This window comes from Fundulus heteroclitus, chromosome 1 (assembly GCF_011125445.2).
Source record: "Fundulus heteroclitus isolate FHET01 chromosome 1, MU-UCD_Fhet_4.1, whole genome shotgun sequence".
NCBI lineage: Eukaryota > Metazoa > Chordata > Actinopteri > Cyprinodontiformes > Fundulidae > Fundulus > Fundulus heteroclitus.
Genome location: NC_046361.1, coordinates 31,412,776 through 31,435,581, shown reverse-complemented (window position 1 = coordinate 31,435,581; position 22,806 = coordinate 31,412,776). Strand labels below are relative to the sequence as shown.

The following is a 22,806-nucleotide window of genomic DNA, read 5'->3' as shown; positions in this document are numbered from 1 at the left end:
AGCACATCCAGTGTAGCAGCCGCATATTAATCCTCTGTGTGATAATCTATAAACTGAGACAAACCGATGGGGGAACGCGCCTCAAATCTGGCTCCAAACAGATGGGCCTTGCCCCATAACTCCCTGCCACTAATAAGGGACAGAGTAATTGCCACATGGCTGCTGAAACTAATAGCTACTGGTGAGTTTGATCACGTTTAGAGCATGGTGGGGGACCTGTGGGTCAGCAGTAACTCAATCCCCTTTCCGCTGGGCAGCGGAAGCCCCATCTGCCTCCCGCCTCAGATTAAGACGTGTCTGAAAAGGCCCTGGATGAAGATGGATCGCTTCCCGCTCGGCGAGCATCGGCAGCTGAGCCCGCGGTCTCCCGGACGATCTTCTCCATCAGCGGAGGTGCGACTCTCAATCGGTTATTAAGGAGGATGCAATTAGAGACAGACTCTGGGGGTCCTAAAAACTGACCCCCATAAATCACAACCACTTAATCACGTCCATTCTGCTGGATCAGATACGTCCAAACAGGACGTTTGTCTCTGTCGTCTTACCCTGAAGTAGGACTGGATGACGTAGAAAAATAAAAAATTAACTACTGATGGAATAGAAATCATACTGATATTTATAATTATAAAAAAAAAAATCAAAACATATTTTAAGTGCAGCGCTGGCCATTTTATGTTGTTGCTTAGCGACCTATTTTTAGGTAACGAACACACACTCGTTACTCGTTGAATTCAAACTTAAACCTTTATTTTACCAACTTTTTATCAAAACAGCAAGTTTTTATAAAAGATAAAAGAACATGAGCTCTCTGAACTGTATGAAGGGGCGGAGCTTTCCTGGTTGTTGTTTGTGATTGGTTGGCAGGATGTAATGACTGTAGTATTAACCTACGTGATAGGCTAGAACGTGAAAGGGTGGAAAATAGTTGAACTTTTTATTTACTTTTTTTTCCTATTGCACCACATGTCTATCGATCGATACATATTGTTACTGAATTATTGTCCAGCCCAACCCTGAAGTAATTCTTTATCTGTCTGAAACACACAATAATATAAAAGGTCAACAAAAGGTGCAATATCTTAAACCTGCACAGAATAAACAGATCTATGAGTGCACAGACTGGAGAAGGCCAGTTGTTGTTTTTTTTTCCACATAACCTGAGAGGAAAATGTTACAAAACTAAAAACATCTCTGCCTTTTATGAACATCAACTTTTTTTTTCATTTCTTTATCACCAATGATTTACTTCCTTGGATCTGTGCTAAAGATTTATGAGAAATATGCAGTTTGAACCAATTTAAGACTGAAACTAATTTAACATAGTACTTTCATTATGCATTATTTAACATGTGCCACAAACATATTCATAATCCTTTAACTTGTTCAGATATTGCTAAGTTAAAATGTTTTGTATATTTTTACTGGTATTTGATGTAATGAACAAAACACAAAATAGTGCCTGATTCTGAAGTGGAAGGAAATTTATACCACGTTTAAACATTTCTCCCAAACAGAAATCTGTAATCGTGTTATGAAACATTACATTTCTGTTTCACTGCTGCTGGAGCTACATGTGTACTCCTAGCTTTCTTTGCAAAATAGCTCAAGCATATTCAGGTTGGACTGAAAACATTTTTTTTTCTACAAACTTCCTACTGGATTTAGGTCTGGACTTTGACTAGGCCATCTTATCACATGACTCTGCTTTGATTTAAACCTGTAGCTAAAGCTGTGTGTAGGGTTGTCGTATTGCTGGAAGGGAAACCTTTGCTCCTCTCTTAAGGACTTTTTGGTATTTAGGTCTATCCATGTTATAATCAACTTTGACGAGCTGCCTTCCCCAGTTGAAGAAATGCATATATATGCATATTCCCAGCTGAGCTATGGATCTCTGCAGCTCCTCCAGAGTAACTGCGGATCTCTGGGCTCCTTCTCTCTTAAAAGCTCTCCTTTCCCAGCCTGCAATTTGAGGTGAACAGCCTAGTGGTTGTGCTGCATTTATTTAAATTTGTGGAATATAAACTAAACTATGACCCCATAAGGTATTCAAAACTACAGACGTGTTTTAAACCAACCCTAAGATTTCAGTTTCTCCACAGCTTTCGCCTGTCCCTGTCTGCAGTGATCCTTGGTCGTCGTGAAGCTGTTTGCTCCCTCTAAGGAACCAATGAGGCCTTCACAGAACAGCTGGATTCATACTGAGACTAAATTAATGACAGGTTGACTCTATTTACTGATTAGGGGACTTCTGAAGGTAGCTGGTTGCACTGGGTTGTATTTAGAGGTATTAGATTAAAAAAGGGACCGGCACTTTCACATCTCATTTTCCTTCTGCTTTAGAATAACACAATGTTTTGTGTTGGTTGATCACTCAAAATCCCAAGGAAATGGATGGAGGGAAATTTAATGGGGTATAAATAGTTTTGTGAACTTACAATAAAAAGACAACGGTCTGGTGTGCTGATATGAGGGGGAGTTGGACTGAAAGGGAGAAGGAGCAGAGACAGAGGGAGGAGAAAGAGGGTTGCTTTCACAGCTTAATCTTATTAATGTGACTGACAGGATCAGATTGCCCACAGACCCAACCGTCTGGATATACATTAAAGGAGCAAGAAAAGACATCTCAAGGAAAACAACCCAAGAAGTTCACATCTGGAGCCGCTCTGGCAGCTTCAAGCAGACAAAGTACAGAAAAGAGGTACAATAAAGTGATACCCTTCCTACTTTTCTGTTGCTCGCAGTTTCTTCTCTTAGATATTTGCCATTTTTACTTTAATTTTCAGTTCAGTGTCTGACTATTTGTTTGTTAAAATCTGACCTCTGAGTTAGTCAGGAATACACAGTATGAACCAATATTATCTCAAAACAGACAACTTTGCAAAAACAATATATGACAATTTGGAACTGGATCTTTATTACCACCTGCCTCTAAGACTCAGCTTCTTCCCGTTTATTCAATCATCAACCTTTATTTAACCAGGATAAGACTCATTGAGATCAAAGCTCTCTTTTACAAGAGTTATTTGACAACGAGACAGTTAAACATTTAGTTGAAAAAAAGAAAAAGTACAATTTTAATAACGTCGTTCAACAAAACCGGCTCTCCAAAAAAAATCTATTTAATAAATGGCATATAATCTTTTTCAGTCCTAATTAATTTTATTTAGTCCCACACCTTTCTTGTTTTTAAACACAAAGAATTCATAATATTTCACTGCAGTGAGGTAGAGGGCCCGAAGACAAAAGAAAAGGGTGAAAGAAACGTAACAAAAACCCAAATTTGTACAACCAAACAAGACCACAGACTCCTAAAACTTAAGCCAACAATAGCATTATGGGTCGTGTGGCGGGCTGAGCTTGACTCGTGCTCCAGGTGAGCACTTGGCGGATTTGCTTGAAAAGTCAAGGGTCTCTAACCTTACAAGCCTCCAGGTAAGAAGACACGCGGTGGGATGGCATTTTGAGCTCGACAAATGATGAATACAACAAAGGCCGAGGTCTGAAGATCAGATTGCAGCAGCTTTGACACGCAGCTCATGTAAAAGGAGGATTACTGCTGCTCTGTAGTGCTTCATCTCCATGTGTGGTGATGGTTCACTCGAATGATCTGCAGCTGATGGGACGTCCAGGCTAAAGGATGCTGATTTTTTTACGCAACCCTAATTATTTTTAGCTGGAATGACTGACTGCATCGGGTTTGACTAATATATGTCCACTAATCACAGGTAAGCAGATCAAAATTATAACCACATTTTAGTGAAAATGTTGTCAATGTGAATGGCAATGACAGAAGGTTTGGTCATACACTTTGAAAATCTAAATTCTTCATATATTAATGGTTAAAGAAAATATAAAAACACCCCACCCACCCTTCATTTTAAAGTTTCATGTTTAATGACATGACAAAAATGATCTGGTTTTTACCAGGTTTTAAAATTATTTAAATCTAATCCAAACTGTACAGTAATACAACAGATTTAATGCTGTCGTTATGAATGTCGTTATGAAGTTAAAACAAATCATCCCAAATTATAAAAGTCTAAAAAAAACTATGAACAGCGCTGTTGCATTGGCAGGGTTTAGGAGTGAAAGAAAAAGCCTCTACACTGCAAAAACAAATCTAAAAATAAGTAAAATGTTCTTAAAGTTAGTGTATTTGCCCTTGATTTGAGCAGGTAAATAAGACTATTTGCCAATGGAATGATTATTTCGACCCCTAAAATAAGATAATTAGACATCCTGCACTTGAAATAAGATGATGGAGATGAGTTGTTCCTATTTTAAGGGCAAACATCTTATTCCATTGGTAAATCATCTTATTTACCTGCTCAAATCAAGGATAAATACACTAATTTTAAGAACATTTTACTAATTTTTTTGTTCCGTTTTTTACAGTGTATTTAAACAACTAGAACAATTAAACTCAATAAATGACAAGACGGTAAGGGAAGTAGCTGCTCAGGACCAAACAGGTGTTGACAAAATGTCAGGGAGGGGAAAAAAAGACAGGAAAGACCTTAGAGAAGCAAGTTTTAGAAGGTGATTTCCAAGCACTTTATAGTCCATTGTTCTACAGTTCAACAGACTGTTCACAAGTGGAACCCGTTCAAGAGAGATACCAATTTCCCCACAAGCGAATGTTGCAGCAATGGCTCCAAAATGTCCAGACAGCGGAATGGTCAGTGTGAAAATCTAAAACTAGCCCAAGAGCTCCGTCTCAGACAGTTTAGTGTCAAATATGCCGACAAGTTTGGAAGGTGTGAAGGTGCTTTAAAGCATCGTCTCATCGAGGTGTAACACACACATCAGCTGCCAGGAGGGTGGTCTTTGTGTTGTTATATACGCTTTAATTTTGAAAAACCACCAACCTCTCTCTCTTTAAACGTCAGCGTCCTGTAGGCCTTACAAAACACCGGGCGGCTTACTGCCTGGCTGCCCTATTGCAATCCTCGGGGGACATTTAACCACAAAGTATAAAATAGGAAAAACTTGTTTCTACACAGCAATGATGAAACCAATTTTTATTTATGCTTTTCAATTAAAAAATAGTGCACATTAAATATATTATTAATGTTATAACAATAAGTTACCCAAAAAGTCATGATTTATTGCACGTTTGTTAAAGAGTGATGACAGTAGGGGGAAAATGACCTCCAGAAACGCTCAGCACTGTGTTCCAGGCTTCCAGCAGTGTTGCCAGATCTGCTTATTATCAGCGACTTTGGGCTTGTTCTAGGCTCCGGGCGATAAATCAATAAAATCGATGAATTGGAATTTATAATGTTTTAAGATTTCATTTTTTGAAAATCTTGATTTTAGTTTGCCAATGCACTCATCGGGCTTCCATGAAGAGACCATCATGGGATGCTGACGCTTAGGAAAATATATTGTCAAAATATTGTAAAGAAAAAACCTTTTTTTTTTTTGGCTTCATTTTTGTATAATCAGTACTGAAAGTATGGAAACAAGTTTTGTCGTTTATGAACTTAAATTTATATTTAAATAATTTAAGAACCTTAAATTTACATTGTCCTAATGTATCAAACCCCAGCAATGAACCCCGACTTACTTTGATAAACAAGGTAAACAAGATTATCTGCCAATGGTATGAGTATTTTTACCCCTAAAATAAGATAATTAGATATACAGCACTTGAAATAAGATGATGAAGATGAATTGTCCCTATTTTAAGTGCAAAAATCTTATTCCACTGGCAAATAAATCTTTTTTACATGCTCAAAAAATACTCTCATTTTAAGAAGATTTTTCTTATTTTTAGTTCTCTTTTTGCAGTGTTGCTATACATTTTGTAAAGTTTTAGATTTAGGTTTAGATCTTGTTGTCATTAACAGCTGCAGCAGCTGTGACCCGACTGAATGGGAATATCAAGCAGGGGCGAAACGCTTCCTGCAAAGCTCACAGGCAGCAGCAGCAACAACGTTTGAGCGCTCTACAGGTTGTACCTCCAGCCGTGGACGTGGAAGCCGGGACACTGATCTCCGCAGCGCATACAGGGCTGGCCTCTGTCTGGGTCCTCTTCGTCCTGCTTAAAAACACAACATAAAAAGTCTCTTTAGTGCACATCTCTCTCTCCCCCCGATCAGAGCAGCGGTAAATTCTTTCAGCACACGACACCATTTATCAACAGATGCCAGCACAGGCAGCGCTTCGCATGACGTGTTCAGAGAAACTGCACTGCAAGATTGAGCTAAAAGTAAGTAAAATGTTCTTGAAATTAGTGCATTTTCCCTTAATTTGAGCGGGTAAATAAGATTATTTGCCAATGGAATAAGATTTTTGCACCTAAAAAAAGAACAATTCATCTCCATCATCTTATATCAAGTGCAGGATATCTAATTATTTTATTTCAGGGGTAAAAATACTAATTCCATTGGCAAATAGTCTTATTTAGCTGCTTAAATCAAGGAGAAATACGTTTATTTCAAGAAAATCTTACTTACTTTTAGTTCCCTTTTTGCAGTGTGCCTAATTTCATTTGTGTTTCAGCATCAAGTTTTCTGTAAAATAATTACTATTAAAAACAAGGGGCACAAACAGGTTTTTTTACATCTAGACCGTATGAGTGTCTGTAGATAAAAGCAGCCTAGCTAAACCTTTTGTGCTGAATTCAAACAGCCTTTAAACAAGAGAGCTGAGGGATGAACTGGAAACAGCTGTAATACCGAAACTGCCTCACTGGTAAAATACTTCTGATAGTTCATTAATCACTGAAAGGCTCAGCACTAAAACCCATTAAAGATTTGTTGTCTTTGAATGAACCTTCCAGACCACTCAGGCTCTCTGGTTCAAGGCTACTCTGCATCCCCAGAATCAGAACCAGACACGGAGAAGCGGCACAAGTCGCCACGCTTCACTAATGTGGAACAAAACTCAGAGGGAAATGCAAAAATACTCCTTTACCGAGGTCAAAGAGTTGCCTTTATACTGTTAAATGAAAAAGCATTAATTTACGTCTGTAGCCCAACTTTTCATTCCTTTTTCTTTATTACGCCTCTGCCTTGTACTTTATAAAATGTTTTCTTGCGTCTCTCTCACTCCCACTCCTGCAGCGTTGCATGGCTGTGTATGTGTGTATATGCAGAACGCCGCAGACCCAGGCCTCTTTTTTAGAGATGGGAGGAAGGAAGCAGGACACAGGATGAGAGCTGCACCCTTTCCCTCTCCATGTAGGGAACTCCGTCGCTCTGCTTTTCCCCCCCCGTCAGAGAACCAAACTCTACTGTGTCGCTCCTTTCTTTTTAGCCAACACACTGCAAAAATAGACCTGAAAATATTTTTTTTTCCCTTGAAATGAATATATTTTTCCTTGATTTGAGCAGGTAAATAGGACTATTTGCCAATGGAATAAGATTTTTGCACTTAAAATAGGAACAATTCATCTCTATCATTTTATTTCAAGTGCAATATATCTAATTATCTTATTTTAGGGGTAAAAATACTCATTCCATTGGCAAATACATTCATTTCAAGAAAATGTTATTTATTTTTAGTTCTCTTTTTCCAGTGCAGCTTCGTTTTTCCACAGAGGACAAGGATTAACGGAGGGGCCTCTGTACAAAACCTATGCGAGGAGCAAATGACCAAATACTGTTTACTAGATGAGCCCTAAATTAAACCCTTTCAGATGCATAAACAAGCCGCACGTCACATCGCACACATCCTTTGAATTTATTGAGCACGGCAATTAACCGAGAGGAACCTGTGCATACCTGCTCACCTGCCTCAGTTTCTAACCACTGAACCAGAATTCACGTCGAGCCTGTTCTGCCGAGCTCAGGTTTTTTTACGACCGCTCTCAAGAACGGCAGCGCATGAAACGGCACAGACTGTTTTATTTTCTCACAGTTATGAGGGTAAACAAACGGAGATATGCGAGGGCTGTCACTTGCCTTTTTGTTATTTGTCTCAGAAAGGATTTAGTTTAACCTGACAAAAACTTTTTAGGGTAAATATATCTGGCTATTTAAGCTGAACTCTACCCGACTGGATATTTACTGTAGCAGAAATCCAAAACACAAACTATAAAGGGGCAAGGGGAGCTTTAGCTTGGCCCGTGACAGCTCTGGAGGAGCTACAGAGATCCAGACTCAGGTGGGAGATTCTGCTGACAGGACAATTATTAGCTCCACACTGCAAAAACAGAACTTAAAATAAGTAAAATGTTCTTAAAATATGTGTATTTATCCTTGATTTGAGCTGGTAAATAAGATGGTTTGCCAATGGAACAAGATTTTTGACCTTAAAGTAGAACCAACTCATCTCCATCATCTTATTTCAAGTGCAGAATGTCTAATTATCTTATATTAGGGGTCAAAACACTCATTCCATTGGTAAATAATCCTATTTACCTGCTCAAATCAAGGACAAATACACTAACTTTAGGAACAATTTACTTATTTTTAGTTCTGTTTTTGCAGTGCACAAGTCTGGCTTTTGAGGAAGAGTAGCAAGAAAAGCCAGAAGAAGTCCTGTGTTCAGTTTGCTACAATCCATGAAGCGTTGACACGGCGTCCATGTTGAAGAGGGCGCTCTGGTTGGATGAGACCTAAATGTACGTTTATGGCCTACATGCAAAACCGACGTGTGGAAGACTTGAGGCTGTTACATACAGACTCCCCCAAGTTGTCCGTACAAATTGACGTGATTTTGTTCTCGGAGGGTGTCCGACAGCTGTTGTGTGATTGGTCACGATTTGGATGGGTGTGTTTAAGTTGGAAAAGTAGAAATGTAAACAAGACACAGTTTTCCTCCTGTTCAACTCTGGTGGTATTACCGAACATGCCACCTGCATTGACATGCAACATTTCCTGCCATTATTCACCCCCTCCTCCCTCCAATGGGTTAAATGAAGTGTACAGATAATTTCTGGGTAATTGGGCATTTTCACTTGTTACTTCTTCAGAGTTCCTGAGTCGTCACTCTGACAGGCTGAGCCTGCGAGGCACAGACTCCAAAGACCCAATGAGCACAGAGGTGTACAAACTGCGTTCTTCAACACGAAGAAAGAAATTAGCTGCAGGGTAACATCACTACTGGAAACTTTAGTCGACTTGAAAAAAAAAATGACACTTCAAAGCCCGCAGGGGAGAAAATGAAATGATAGTTCTCGTTTTTTTCTTCTTTTGCTTTAAGAAGCTCGTTGATCTCGGTATCTGTGGTTTACGTGGGTCTGAACACATAATGGAAAAACAGAGTTGTCCACTCAGCTGACGCTAAAATCTTGTTGCCTCTGCAAGCGCCTGGGGGGCTAAACAAAATCCAGTAAATAGATCTGTACAATTTAAAAAAGAAATTGTATTTCAGTTTTGATTTGGTGCCAAACAATCACAAAAACATTGTAATAGACATAAACCAATTATTGTGAAAACATATTTTCCTTCATCACACTTTTCTTTTGACTTCTATTAAACCAGGACTATGTTTAGCAGCCCCGTCAAGGTGGGGCTCCTACAAACCTTTCTAAAGTCCACATGGTAACTCTATTATGTCAACATGTGGGCCACGAATACCAAATTTCCCATAGATACTGTCATTCTTTACAGTGGACACCATCCCCAAAGTGAAAATAAAGGCAGTCTTAGTGGATGGGAAGATGGAAAAGCTAAATACAAGGTGACCCTTAAAGGCTTGGGACTCACCGTCCAGCTAAACAACCATAGAGCTGCAGTCAAAGCAAAAGGTTTGAATCAATGCAGATTTATGTGTTGGAATGGTCTAGTCAAAGTCTAGACCTAAGTTCAAATGGAAAACAGCAGTAAGACCAGAAACCTGAAGCACTGGGTAGACACCATCCAGTCGAACTGAGCATTTGCTGTCTGGCTTCCCAAAAATGGGCAAAAATATCACATTGTAGACGTGTGAAGCTTGTAAAGACACACCTGCCTACGATATATTTCAACCAAAATTGCAATTTTGACTTTTCTCTACGTTAACCACAAGCAACAAAAATGGCCTCTAAATAAAGACGTCTGTAAACAAGGACTATTCAAAACAAGAACTTTTAATGTTTCTATTAATCAGAATATTATTCAAGAGAACAGCTTTTAGTTGATTTGGACATCGATCCTTGTTGAACATAAAGTGCAACCAACAAGCAAGTCTATGTATTAAACTGACTGACCTGTACTTAATGCTATGTATGATTATATAAACTCTAAAACAAGTAATAAAATTAGATTATCTCACTGCTGCAACTGTCTCCCCTTCCATTTGGAGGCAAACCCACTTTAAACATTTTACCAACACCTAATGGACGTGTCTAATTCCCTAATTGTTACATAGCCAAAAATTGCAGACTCTGCGATTTGGAAATTGCGTTTTTTTAAATCGCGATTATATTGAAAATGCGATTAATTGTTCAGCCCAATTTCTAGGAGGAAATCCCCAAAAACACCCTGAAGATTGTGGTTGTAAGCAACGTGAGTGACAAAATCAATAAAGAGGTTTGAGGAGTATGAATATTATTACAAGATAAACTGTAATCCTCAAGCAGATTTACATCCAAATGATAAGAGGGCCGACAGCGTTGCTTGAATAATCCCACGTTTAGGGGGAAGATCGTAATTGAGAATAAAGCTTCGACGCAACAAAGGGGAACAGGGATTAGAAACTGTGAGAAAAGCTAAGAATTTAAGGAAAGCGCTTAGTTTCCAGATGCGCTGAGAGACGACAGATTAAGTCATTCATCACAGGTTTCATAAAGTCATGTTCTGCACAATTGAGGAAATCTTGGAAAACTAAACAATTATGCAACTAAACAAAGATGCATTGAACAAATTTAAAATATCATGGGTTCACAAAGGCAAGCAGGAATGTAGGACAGGGGGTCTTGAGTATTTATTTAGTTTGTGTTGGTAGTAGTTAGTAGGAACATGCTAACATTTTCTAGGTAGGACCAGTTTGTTTAACATAACTCCATAATAACAGCTCGGAAACGAGGCTCCACAGACAGCTGGAGGGTTTCCTGTTTTGCTTTTTCAGCTGTCCACGAAAGATAAAATGTCAAGTCTTTGTCTGCAGGCCGAGGTTTGCCTTTTGTGCTACGAATGGGAGTGGCAACAGGAAGTTCCCTCCAAACAAAATGAAGGCAAAGTACTGTAAATAATACAGCATGTTGACAAATCAAGTTCAAGTGGGCTCAGACGCTTGTATTTAAGCGCCGCGTTAGACTTGTTCCACCGTGTGAGTCTGAAGCTTGGTCTGAGCTCCGTCTTGTAACGCTGTAACCGGGTAAAAGATGGACTGAAAACCTGCCAGCTTTTGTTTGTCCTCCATCGACATGCCAGCGCTCCGGCTAAACCGGGGACTCCCTGGCATAATATTGGGGCAACAGGTAAACGTTACATAGTAATGATGTCCGTACGAACAGTGTGGTCCTCCTCAGGTTGACAGAAGTTGTCCTAAATAGGTGAAGAAATGGACAGTAGCAGTTCTCAGAGCTGTGGTTCTGGACGGGTTAAAGATTAACAGGACGGGTCAGGGGGTCATGGGCCTTTTGCTACCTCGGCACACCGGGTAGCCGCTCGTCTCGTCGCCGGCAGCGATCAGACAGACAGCCTGCAAGGTTACTCTGCAGCACAATGCAGCTCAGTGATAATACAGTTTACATTTTTCTGCTTCCTGCTTTCCGACCCGCCGAGGTCAGCTCAGCCCAAAGCAGGCAAAGACCGTCTTCCACAGGCCTCCTCCTTAAAACACCCGACACAAACCGGATCTCTGTAAAGCATCTAGAAATACAAACCAGAGGGTTTATGCAGTGGAAGGCCGTGTTCTCATAAAAAAAAAAAAAAAGCCTTTGAGTGCAGCTGATGCCTGCATAAACACAAACAGCTGTTTTGCATCACTGTGCAAGAGAAAAAGAGAGAGCTATACATAGAACCTGACACCCATAGTGACGTGTAAAACTTTATCAAAGTTTATAATTTCCCTTTATTGACATGTAATTCCAGCACTGGGTTTATGGTGGACATTAAATTAACGTTTTGCAGCAGTAAGTTTGTAAAACTGCATATGTTACCAGAGCTGCTGGGTCATGCGGAGAAAAAAAAAGTTGAGTATATTGTTTCCTTATCGAACTGTTTTGATAACTAACAAGATGATTTTGGATTAAGAGTTAATAGCAGTTCAGATAGTATCTGTTTTAGTATAAACTGGGAAAAAACACACATTAAAAAAGCAATAAAACATCAATAACTAATGAGATATATTTAAAAGAATGTAATTGACTAAATACCGGCTAACATAAGCTAGTCTTTATTGATTTCACATTGGAGAAATTCAGTGTGAGACAACAGGTCTCACACCGGCTAACATTAAGAATTACAGAACTTCACTGATTGTTAATGAAACTTTTTCAACAAACAATATATCGATGTACAAAATCCCATAAACAGTATAAAATGCAACTATAAAACAATGCAAATCAAACTAACACTACTGTTAACCCTTCTCATCACGCAAAAAGGCCTAAATAATGGTGTCCTCCCATACTGCCTGTTAGGCCACATGTGTTGCTTATTTTATTGAACTTTAATCCCCAATCTTTACCATTGTTATTGACATTTTCTGTTCCTCAATATTTTAATTGAACTGTTTTGTTGCCCAGAGCTATACGGTACAGAAAATCAAACCCACATGTTCTCCCTGTGCACGCATGGGTTCTCTCCGGGTACTCCGGCCTCCTCCCACAGTCCAAAAACCTGACAGTCAGGTTAATTGGTCTCTCTGAATTCCCCTTAGGGATGAGTATGTCTTATTATTTGTTCTGTGTGTCTCTGTGATAGACTGGCGTAATGTCCAGGGTGTAACCCGCCTCTTGGCCTATGACCGGTGGATAAAGGCATGAAGCCTGCACAGATAAGTGATTATAGACAACGGATGGCTAAAATATGGATAAAGGAAATGACTATACATAATTATTTTTTTCTTCTATTTATATCCAAATTTAAAGATGAGTAAGCAGGTAAGTAGTTACTAAGTAATTAAGTAAGAAAGCAAGTAAGTAGTAAGTAGTTAATAACCTGGCCAGCCAGACTGGTAATGTTTAGTGGTCTCCGCTCTGCACATTATCAATCTGGAACTGCTTCTATCGAATCCGTTTGGGGAAGGGAGGGACCTGCAGTAGAACGTTCGGAGCTGATTGGACGATGCGACGCCTAGCGCCCGCCTACCAAAGTTTGGCTTTAGCCAATCACGGCATCAAATGAAAATGTGAGCAGTGATAGCAGCAGCCATGTTGTTTTTGTTTTGTTTTTGGCTGTGGGCTCGGCAGCTCTTGCTTTCATCACAACTGGTATGTCCCGCCTTAAACCATAATACTGTAACGTGATTGGTCCAAACCGTTTTCAGTTCAGCCCCAAACGGTTGAAGGGGGAGCTAGGGCTGGCCGATAATTCATCTTCAATATAAAACGATCGATAGACATTTATCGATGATAGAAAAAAAATCATCAGTAAAAAGTTCAGTAAAACAACAGTTTTCTTTCCTTGTGCATTGAAAGCCATGTAGGTGAATTTTACAGTCATTACATCCTCTCAACCAATCACAAACACAGACCCAGGAACCAAGCTCCACCTCCTTTAAAGAGTTCAGAGAGCACACACTTTTTTTTTTTTACTTTTTTAAAAACTTTTTTGCTAAAAGGTTGGTTGAATTAAGGTTTGAGTTTGAATTCAGTGCTTGTGTGCCCTGCATCTAAAAATAGGTCATTAAGCAACAGCATCAAATGGCCAGGGCTGCACTTAAAATATGTTTTGAATTTGTAGATAATAATTCACATCTATCAATATGATTTCTATTTTATTGATACGCTCTTTTTCCTCTATCCTCCAGCCCTAGCGGGAGCAGTACAAGTTGGATTCTTCTGTCTTTGTGAAAGTACAAACACCACAAGAACTCAGCTGGCAGGCAGGTTTAGGTGGTTAGTAATGAAGTAGGAAGCAAGCGAGTAAGTGAGTAAATAGCAGCTCTGATCTTATTTTACCTGATTTTCTGATATGTTTCTCATCACCTCTATTGGGGATATTTAATAAGTAAACTTGATTTTGTGACCGTAATAACCCACCAGCAGGACGTTGGTCGAAGTTATTTGGGTTGATTAGGGAACAATAATCTGTCATCTTTCATAATAGTTGACTGGTACAAACAGAGACCACAAGCACAATCAATGGAAACAGGGCAAAGTTTAAAATCTGAAGCAGCAAGCATACAGCTATACAAAAAAAAAAAAAAAGACATGATGATGGCTATTTATCTATGTAATTCATCTTAAAAACGTCACCACCAGGGTAAATAAATTAAAACACAAACGTTGCGGGTGTGTGACCGATTTTGGATACAAAATGGAAACGTTTGGGATGAAATCTTAGTGAATGGGTAAAGAATGGGGGTTTGTTTACAGTTGCAGATGTTTTAAGTCCCTGATCCTTATAGCAATACGTCAACTCCTCCCATTCAAATAAAAAAAAGATATGTTTTTATTTTCATTAGATACATTTTAATTGTTAAACATTGTGAATGAGACAAATGTGAAATCACAAAGCCTTATACTTCTTATGTCTGTTGTAAGCTTAATTTATTTTCTTTTTTCAATTCCTTTGGCCATTTGTTCCCCATAAATATGAATTCCTTGTTTATATATTTATAGTCATGTTAAAAGAAAAGTAGAACATGTGCTCTGATGAGGCTCGCTTGTACCTTTTGAAAATAACCTTTAGGCAGGTATAAAACGTACTTAAGCCTATATTCTGTATTAGAAATGCTGTTTTCATTGGTCTGATGTAATATTCTAATCTTAATGTAGTGTTTGCAATAGGTGTGAGTGGAAATTATCCTTAATTAACAGAAATAAGGCCATAACAAGTGAATTAGTAATATTTTCAGCAAGTAAGATATTGACAGCTATCAACTACTTAGCTAAACCATTTACAGTCCCATTTAAATGTTCGGTACAACACAAAACATTTGTCTCTTAATAAGCACACTTTTTTACATTTGCTTTAATTTCATAATAAATAGGGTGACTTTTACTCAAATACAGACTCTGGGGCATTCAAGATCAAGATCTGATGAAAATTAATTTAATAAAATGGGCTTAATATAGTTTAATATGTTTTCTTAAAATTGTCATATTTTGTCAGGCAGGGTCAGTATTTTTGGTTATGTTATTTATTGTTATTCATTTATTTGGCCCTCAAACATTCTCGATTTAACAATTTTGGCTGAAAAGCTTGGACACCGTTGAACTATACATATGCAAAAAATAATGAAAATAATTTATATAACAATACATAATCTAAACAAATATATATTATATCTGAAAGAGATGCTTCATAAAATCAAAATGTAAATCCTATTGACAACCTGGAAACTCCACCTCACAACACAGTAATTGAACTGACTTATCTTTATATATGAAGGCCGGATTACATACAAACCATAGAGTACTTTATGTACATATGTGCAAATTAAATAACTTCAGATTCAAATAGAAACGGCACAACATAAAACGTGTAACAAAGGATTTGCTACAGTACCAGTGCACTGTTGGTTGTGTTAGATTATGCAACGCAAAGCCAAAACAAATTATAGGGCTGGATAATATAGAAAAAAAAGCATATAGATAAAAAAAGAAATCATATACATTGATATAGATAATTATCAACAAATTCAAAGCGACCTATTTTTAGATACAGAACACAAACACTGGATTGAAATTCAACCCTGTATTCAACCAACCTATTACCAAAACTGAAAGAAAGCCTTCTCTTTGTAATCTTTGAAGGGGCGGAGCTTGGTGACATTACAGCCTATAATATATATATATATATATATATATATATATATATATATATATATATATATATATATATATATATATATATATATATATATATATATATAAATAATAGGGCTGGGCAAGTTAACGCGTTAATTTCGCGTTAACTCATTAGACTATTAACGGCGATATTTTCTTTAACGCGCGTTAACGCATGTTGCTCACATGCTTTTATTTTGTGAAGGTCTGTTGCTGCGGTGTAGGGGTTTGAATCAGAACAGTAGGTGGCGATAATGCGCCAATAACCTCGCTGTCAGCCAGACCTCGGATTCAGAGTAAGAAAGGTGCTGGCCGGAAAAAAACAAAGCCAACATGCGGAAGGCGGTGTTTCCCGCAGGATTTTGCTTAGGCGAGGCGGTGAGTTGGCGAACAGAACAAGTTTTGTACGGAGCGGGGGGGTCTGCATCGACGCCGTCGGTGAAGTCGCTTCTCGTTTCAAAGTATCCATGTATTTTTGCCTGTTTTTCCCTGCCATTCACTATATGCACGCGAGAAAGCAACAACAAAAAACCGCGTGTTAACGTCAAATAAACATGCAAGCATATCGAGTTAGCAAGCATTTCAGTTTAAAGTTCTTCCAGCATCGAATATAACAGAAACAAGTTAGTTGTAACCACTGCCAAGTTAAACTTTGGTATTGAACATAAAATGGTAATGCTGCTCCCTGCGGTTACCTCAGAAATTGCCTGTTTTTGGTAGATTTTTTCCCCATAAAGAGAATTCCCTGTCAGTGGCAATAAGCTTTAATTTATTATTATTGCTATTTTTTGTTTTACATGTTTAAGTTGAGTTTTACACTAAATATGTGTTACTGATAAGTGCTACAAATGTTACAACACTTTTGTTCATATGGCAGCAGAACATTAAAATAAAAGTGCTCTTTACACTACTTTTGAATTCATTCTTGGAGTTTGTAAATACAATGCGATTAATCGCGATTAATCAGGCAAATTATGCGATTAATCGCGATTAAATATTTTAATTGTTGCCCAGCCCTAATATATATATATATATATATATATATATATATATATATATACACACACACACACACTCCAGCAGGGTCACGGGGAGCTGTTATTGGGTGAGAGGCAGGGTACACCCAGGACCAGTCTAGCACAATTTGAAAGGACCAATGCGGTACCGCGCACGTGACGTCACTGTCTCAAGAGCAACGCCCCTTTTGCCGCTTAGGTAGGGCATACAGGAGAGAACGCATACAGGAGAGAACGCACGGATAACAGATATGACCGACTTTACAGCCGTTAAACTTTCCCAAGACGATGTCCCAGGCACACGGATTACTGGCCGCACTGTTGAAGAACACACCAACCTTCAGCTCAAACGATGGCTTGAGGTTCGAGGGCTTAAAAAACCGGAAAACTGGCCGAGTTGATGAACGGTAAGCTTTGTTTTTTTTTTCCTGCGCGGCGATCAAGGCAGCGTCGGCCGTTTTTTTTGTTGTTGTTTGCAATCACCGTCCAGGAATGGGTATATGTTTAATGTTTGTCTCATTTGAAATGTTTTTGAGTAAGCCTGGTAGCAGGCTATCATGTTAGCTCCTGCTACCATGATAGCCTATATGCGATCATGGTAGCAGGCGCTACTTTATTAACATGTCGGCCACCAAAATACTCTTACCTTGACTTGATGTCGCTGGAATTGGGTCAGGATGTTCTTCGGTTGTGCCCTTTCCTCCGACAAAATGCTTGCTACATATGTACTTGAATTTGGTAACTTTTTCCGGGTTGAACTGTTGTGTAGGCCGACCGCCCCGGTGTTCCAAGCGTACACATTTCTCCTTGGCAGTCTTGAAGAAAACATCCTTCATATACGGCCGATCAGCGTAACTCGAGTCGCTGTTGCACGTTCCATAGCAACAATGTTTAAAAACCATGGTGTTAGATTTGGAAAAAGCATTTGTTTACCGAGTAAAACCAAGGGTAACGCACGTCTCTTTTACAGCGACACAGCGGCGGACTATGCAAGCATGCCCTACTGCGTACCACGTGATGTGACGTCATCGTGACGTTGTGTTTCTAAAAATAGCTCGCGCGCGGTACCGCATTAAAGTGGGAGGAAGCCAGAGTACCTGGAAATAATCCACACATGCACAGGGAGAACATGCAAACCCCACGCAGAAACACTCCAAACTGGGATTAGAACCTGCAACGCAACAGCCCCACAAACTGCGTCAATGTTTAAGCCATATAGCATGTGAGCCGATGAGCCAGATGTGCGTCAACCCAACACACTTCTTCATTAACATTTAAGCAGTTTAGGTGCCAGAACACACCGAGCCGTCCAGATTACATCACTACAGACCCTGAGAAAATCCAGCTCCCCATCCCAGAATAATAACGCTGCAGCTGCTGCTCAGGTAAAGGTCTCTGAGCCACTCCTGACTTCACCTGAGGCGTCAGACATCATGACTCAAGAAAATAAAGATGCAGTGACTGTATCAGACATAAATTATATATATATAAAAAATAAAAAATTTTTTTTTTCTAAAGCGGGGAAACAAGGAGGGGATTATTTCTCCAATATTCAGTCCAGCGACACACAATAGCCAGGTGAAGGTGGGACGAAGTTCCGCTCGGACTGTTTTCTCTTCTGGACTTTTCTCAGCGCCGAGTTTAATTCGTGTTCAAGTTAATAAAAAAAAAAAATCCGCGAACAAAGGAGACACAGAAAAAGTCGAGAGTGGCCTTAAACTGAACTTGTTGTAAAACGACCTGCCGTACAGACAGTTGTTAACTAAGTTGAATATGAGGGGAAACAGCAGGACTTACCGAGCGGTTCGACCGTCGCTTCTTCGAGCCGCGCAGGAACATGATGTCGGCGGGACGTTGGAAGACACTTTCCAGCTTAAAAAACAAGAAAAGAAAAGAAAAAAAGATGGAGAGTAAAAATAATAAGGTGTAAAAACTGACAAAACCCCACAGAGTCTACCGTGAACTACATGCTGCTCCCCTGTGGACTACTACGGACTCTACATCCCAATCTTTCCCAAACACTTCTGGCTCCGGAACAGAAGTGAAAAGTTAGTGCAGCCGAAGGAAGAAAAACGACACAACTTCCGGTGGCTCTTCAAAATAAAACACACATTCATACCACTGAGCTATATTATACACTGGAGTGCAAATCGCCCGCTGTTAGAACAAGTCGCTTTGAAGCCACCAGCTGCCATATTGGTACTCCCTATTTTCCTCCAGTAATAACGAGGATTTTCCCATGTTAATGGGGGGCTTAAAACTTTTAAAATGTCAAATGCTATATAGTTTTATGTTATGTTCTAAAACTATCACGTAATGAGAAAGTCATGTGCTGAAATATTTTGCATTTTTTATATATATATATATATATATATATATATATATATATATATATATATATATATATATATATATATATATATATATATATAACATTTATAAATATATAAATAACAATATACAAAAACATATATTTACATATATGTATACATATATATACACATATACACATACTTATATATACATATATATTTAATATGAATAACATGTAAAATATTTCAGCACCTAATTTTCTTATTGGTTGATAGTTTTAGTACATCCACTGACTGTAGAATTACCTGTGAAACGTTTTCACACAGCCAGAAAACTGCTTGTTGTTGCAACCAAATCCTATGGGATTCTGTGAGAGTAGGGAGTAGCAAGATGGCGGCCAGTGACTTCAGTTTTTCGGCAAAATCAGCACTCCAGTGTATTATATAGCTTAGTGGTTCATACCATACACTTTGTTTTTTATGCTTTTGGACAGAGGCAGAATAAAAGCGACAGCATGTGACATGCGGGCGCATCTCAATCAAATCAAGTATAATCCAGAATATTACTGCTTTTAGTAAGATGAATCTCATGTGATATATTTAAAGCTTTTTGTCTGTTAATTTTAACGATGGTGGGCTACAGGTACAGAAAAAAAACAAAACTGAATTTTGCCAGGAAATTAGAACATCACAAATAACACTGAAATTTCTTCCCACTGTGAAGAAAGCCCGTATGTTCCTAATTAAGCATATTAGAGGTTCTACAGATGTGTTAAGGAAGCCCTGGTGTCTTTAATAGCAGCCTTTTGCTTGTCAGGCAAAACAACTAGCACAGTGATACAATGGTTATTGAACCATTAAAATTAAAATTGGTAAATTATATTGGTACTCGAGGCCAAGACCTGCTGCACAGTGCAATCAGCATCTGCATGATGCTTTTCAGCACAGGGAAGCATGGAGGGTTTTAAAATTTACTCGATGAAACCAGTTGACCAACACCAGCAGATGAACTAGCTCCACAAATCCCCTCTAACTCATTGTGGACCTCTTGTCTTTTCCTACAAACTCTGGAACCTGGATTTCCAGATGACACGCAAAGTTTCAGTTTGTCTGAAGAAAAAAAAAAACAGACTTTAAACCACACATTATGGGAGATTCCCAAGCTGTGCATCTTGCATCTCCACCACCACCATAATCTCCTAAATGGGCTTTGCTTCACAATCCTCTCAAGGCTGTATGCTTAGGAAGATTCTCAGTCATGCAGGACATGGCAAATCCAAAAGGGTTAAAAAAAAAAGAGTAACTGGACTTCAATTCTTGTAGATGAAGATGTTTCACTCTTCATCTGAAGAGCTTTTTAATTTAAAAGCATGGAACTCCTCCAACGTTAGCTTTGAAGTGAGAAAGCTCTTTGGAAGAAGTGCGGGACGTCAACTACAAGTCTAAATTTTTCAAGACTGTGGTTATCTCTGTCACATGAGCACCTTTTCTCGCACATGTTTTCCTTCCACACAACTTTTCATTAATATAATTTGTATACAGCACTCTGACCAGCTTTTTGTAGGGTGACCTCCTCCTAGAGGATGTCACTACATTTCTGCATTGAAAACCCTTATTAACATCCTTATGTAGCATTGAATACTATGTAAAGATTTACTTTAGATTGTTTACATTGATTTCAAGCCATTATCATGAAAAAGACTAGAAATAAACAACTGAAAATATCCTATTATGCAATTATTATGCATAATGTATGAGTTCCTTTCACTTTTAAGTTTTCAATGCTATCCTAATTTATTGGAACAGACTTTTAAGTAATAATCACAAATAAGTATTTACTACCTGACTATTTGAGAGTATGCTATATAAACAGATTGTGTTCCTGATATATTTCTTATGGCCAAATGAAAGACTTATTTGAAGACCGTACCCAGCACTTGTCTGTATTACTTGACATCAATGATCTTTGCATGGAAAATTCTTCTACAGCAGGTAAAATAAGTATTGAACATGTCACTATTTTCCATTGTAAACTAGTTGTTGGTAACAACCCAAGTAATCCATACGTAGAAAGAAACCAACACAAATACGCTCACAAATTAAGTCATGTGTAATATGATGAAATGACTCAGGGAAAAAGTATTGAACATTGCTTACCCATATTTCATACTTGGTACAAAAGCCTTTGTTGGTAGTGTCAGGTTCAAGATACGTCCTGTGTGTAGAACTAGTTGCATTCATTGCTCAGGTGGGATTTTAGCCTAATTTTCCAATGTTCTTAAATCTCAATGGTTCTGTGGACCTTTTCTACGAGCTCTGATTTTTAGTTATTTCCAAAGATTTTATATTGGATTCAAGTCATGTGATTAGCATTCTAGCGGCTTTATTCTCTCTCTGAAGCCAGGTAAGAGATTCCTTGGCTCTATGTTTGGCATCATTGTCTTTGTCCACCCTTGTTTCATCCTCATCTTTATCATTCTTGTATTTAGCGGCAGATTTTTTTCAAGAATGTCTCGCTACATTTTTCCATTCCTCCTCCCTTCAGTTATGAGAAGTTTGCTGGAACCATATGCAGGAAAACAGCCGCACACCATGATGCTCCCACCTCCAAACACGGTGCGTGTTAAAGGCATCCAACGAGTTCGATTTTGCTCTCATCTGACCAGACTGTGTCATCGCAGCATTTTATAGGCTTGTCCAAATGTTGCGCAGCCAGCTTTAAACAAGCTTTTTCTTCAGACATGGAGTATTGCGAGGTGACAGTACATATAGGCCATGACTGTTTACTGGTTTCTTTGAAACAACGGCACCTGCTGATTCCAGGTTTTCTGAAGCTCTCCACAAGTGGTCCTCGGCTCTTGGACAACTGTTTGGATAATTCTTTTCACTCCTTTGTCAGAAATCTTGCGAGGAGGACCTGGTCTTGACCAGTTTATAGTCGAATGATGTTCTTTCCACTTCTGGATTATGGGCCCAACACAGCTCACTGGAACATTCAAAAGTTTAGAAATTCTTCTATAATAAGAGAGTTCTTTAATTTTAACCCATCATGAGATGTTCTTTGAGTGACATCTTGGTCATGACACCTTTCTATAGACCATCGGTTTGGACTGAACCAGCTGTTATTAATTTGGACTGATGATGGTCAGGATGGCTTTCTGATCACTGATAGATTTCAGCATCTGCCTTTTTCCGCCTCCCTTTTGCTGCATGTTCAATACTTTTTCCCTGTATTATTTCAAAATATTACACATAACTTAATCTCCGAGCTCATTTATTCTGGTTTCTTTCAATGTATGGATTAATTGGGTTGTTACCGACACCTGGTGAAAATTCCATGTCATTAGCATTTTTAGAAACATGCTTACTATGGAAAATGGTGAAGTGTTCAATACTTATTTTATCTGTTGTGACTTCTCTTTATTTATTGCTTAGCCTAAACCTGTGTACAAATTTAGAGAATAAATAAAACTCCCTTGTTTTGATGTGGAGAAGCAGTGGTTCTACTGCGAGTTCACCCCCCCCAGCACGTTCTTTAAATCAATTAAGCAATGTGTCAAGACTGTTGTCTTGTAGCTGAGCTCTTTCTTCACCATCACAGGCAGGAGAAATGTCCACATCGCTGCAGACGAGGCCCCATGCA

At 38.7% G+C, this 22,806-nt stretch overlaps 1 protein-coding gene across 1 annotated transcript in view; it reads right to left on the bottom strand.

The window, feature by feature from the left end:
- The window catches only part of prickle3 (prickle homolog 3), a 40,795-nt gene extending 19,306 nt beyond the window's left edge, over window positions 1–21,489 (bottom strand). The window contains exons 1-3 of the mRNA XM_021323102.2: window positions 21,321–21,489; window positions 18,649–18,723; window positions 5,964–6,046 (exon numbers count right to left, since the gene is read on the bottom strand). Of these exons, the coding sequence (XP_021178777.2) occupies window positions 5,964–6,046; window positions 18,649–18,723; window positions 21,321–21,404 (242 nt within the window). The 5' untranslated portion in view covers window positions 21,405–21,489. The remainder of the gene's footprint in view (window positions 1–5,963; window positions 6,047–18,648; window positions 18,724–21,320) is intronic.
- Window positions 21,490–22,806: the final 1,317 nt, after the last annotated feature.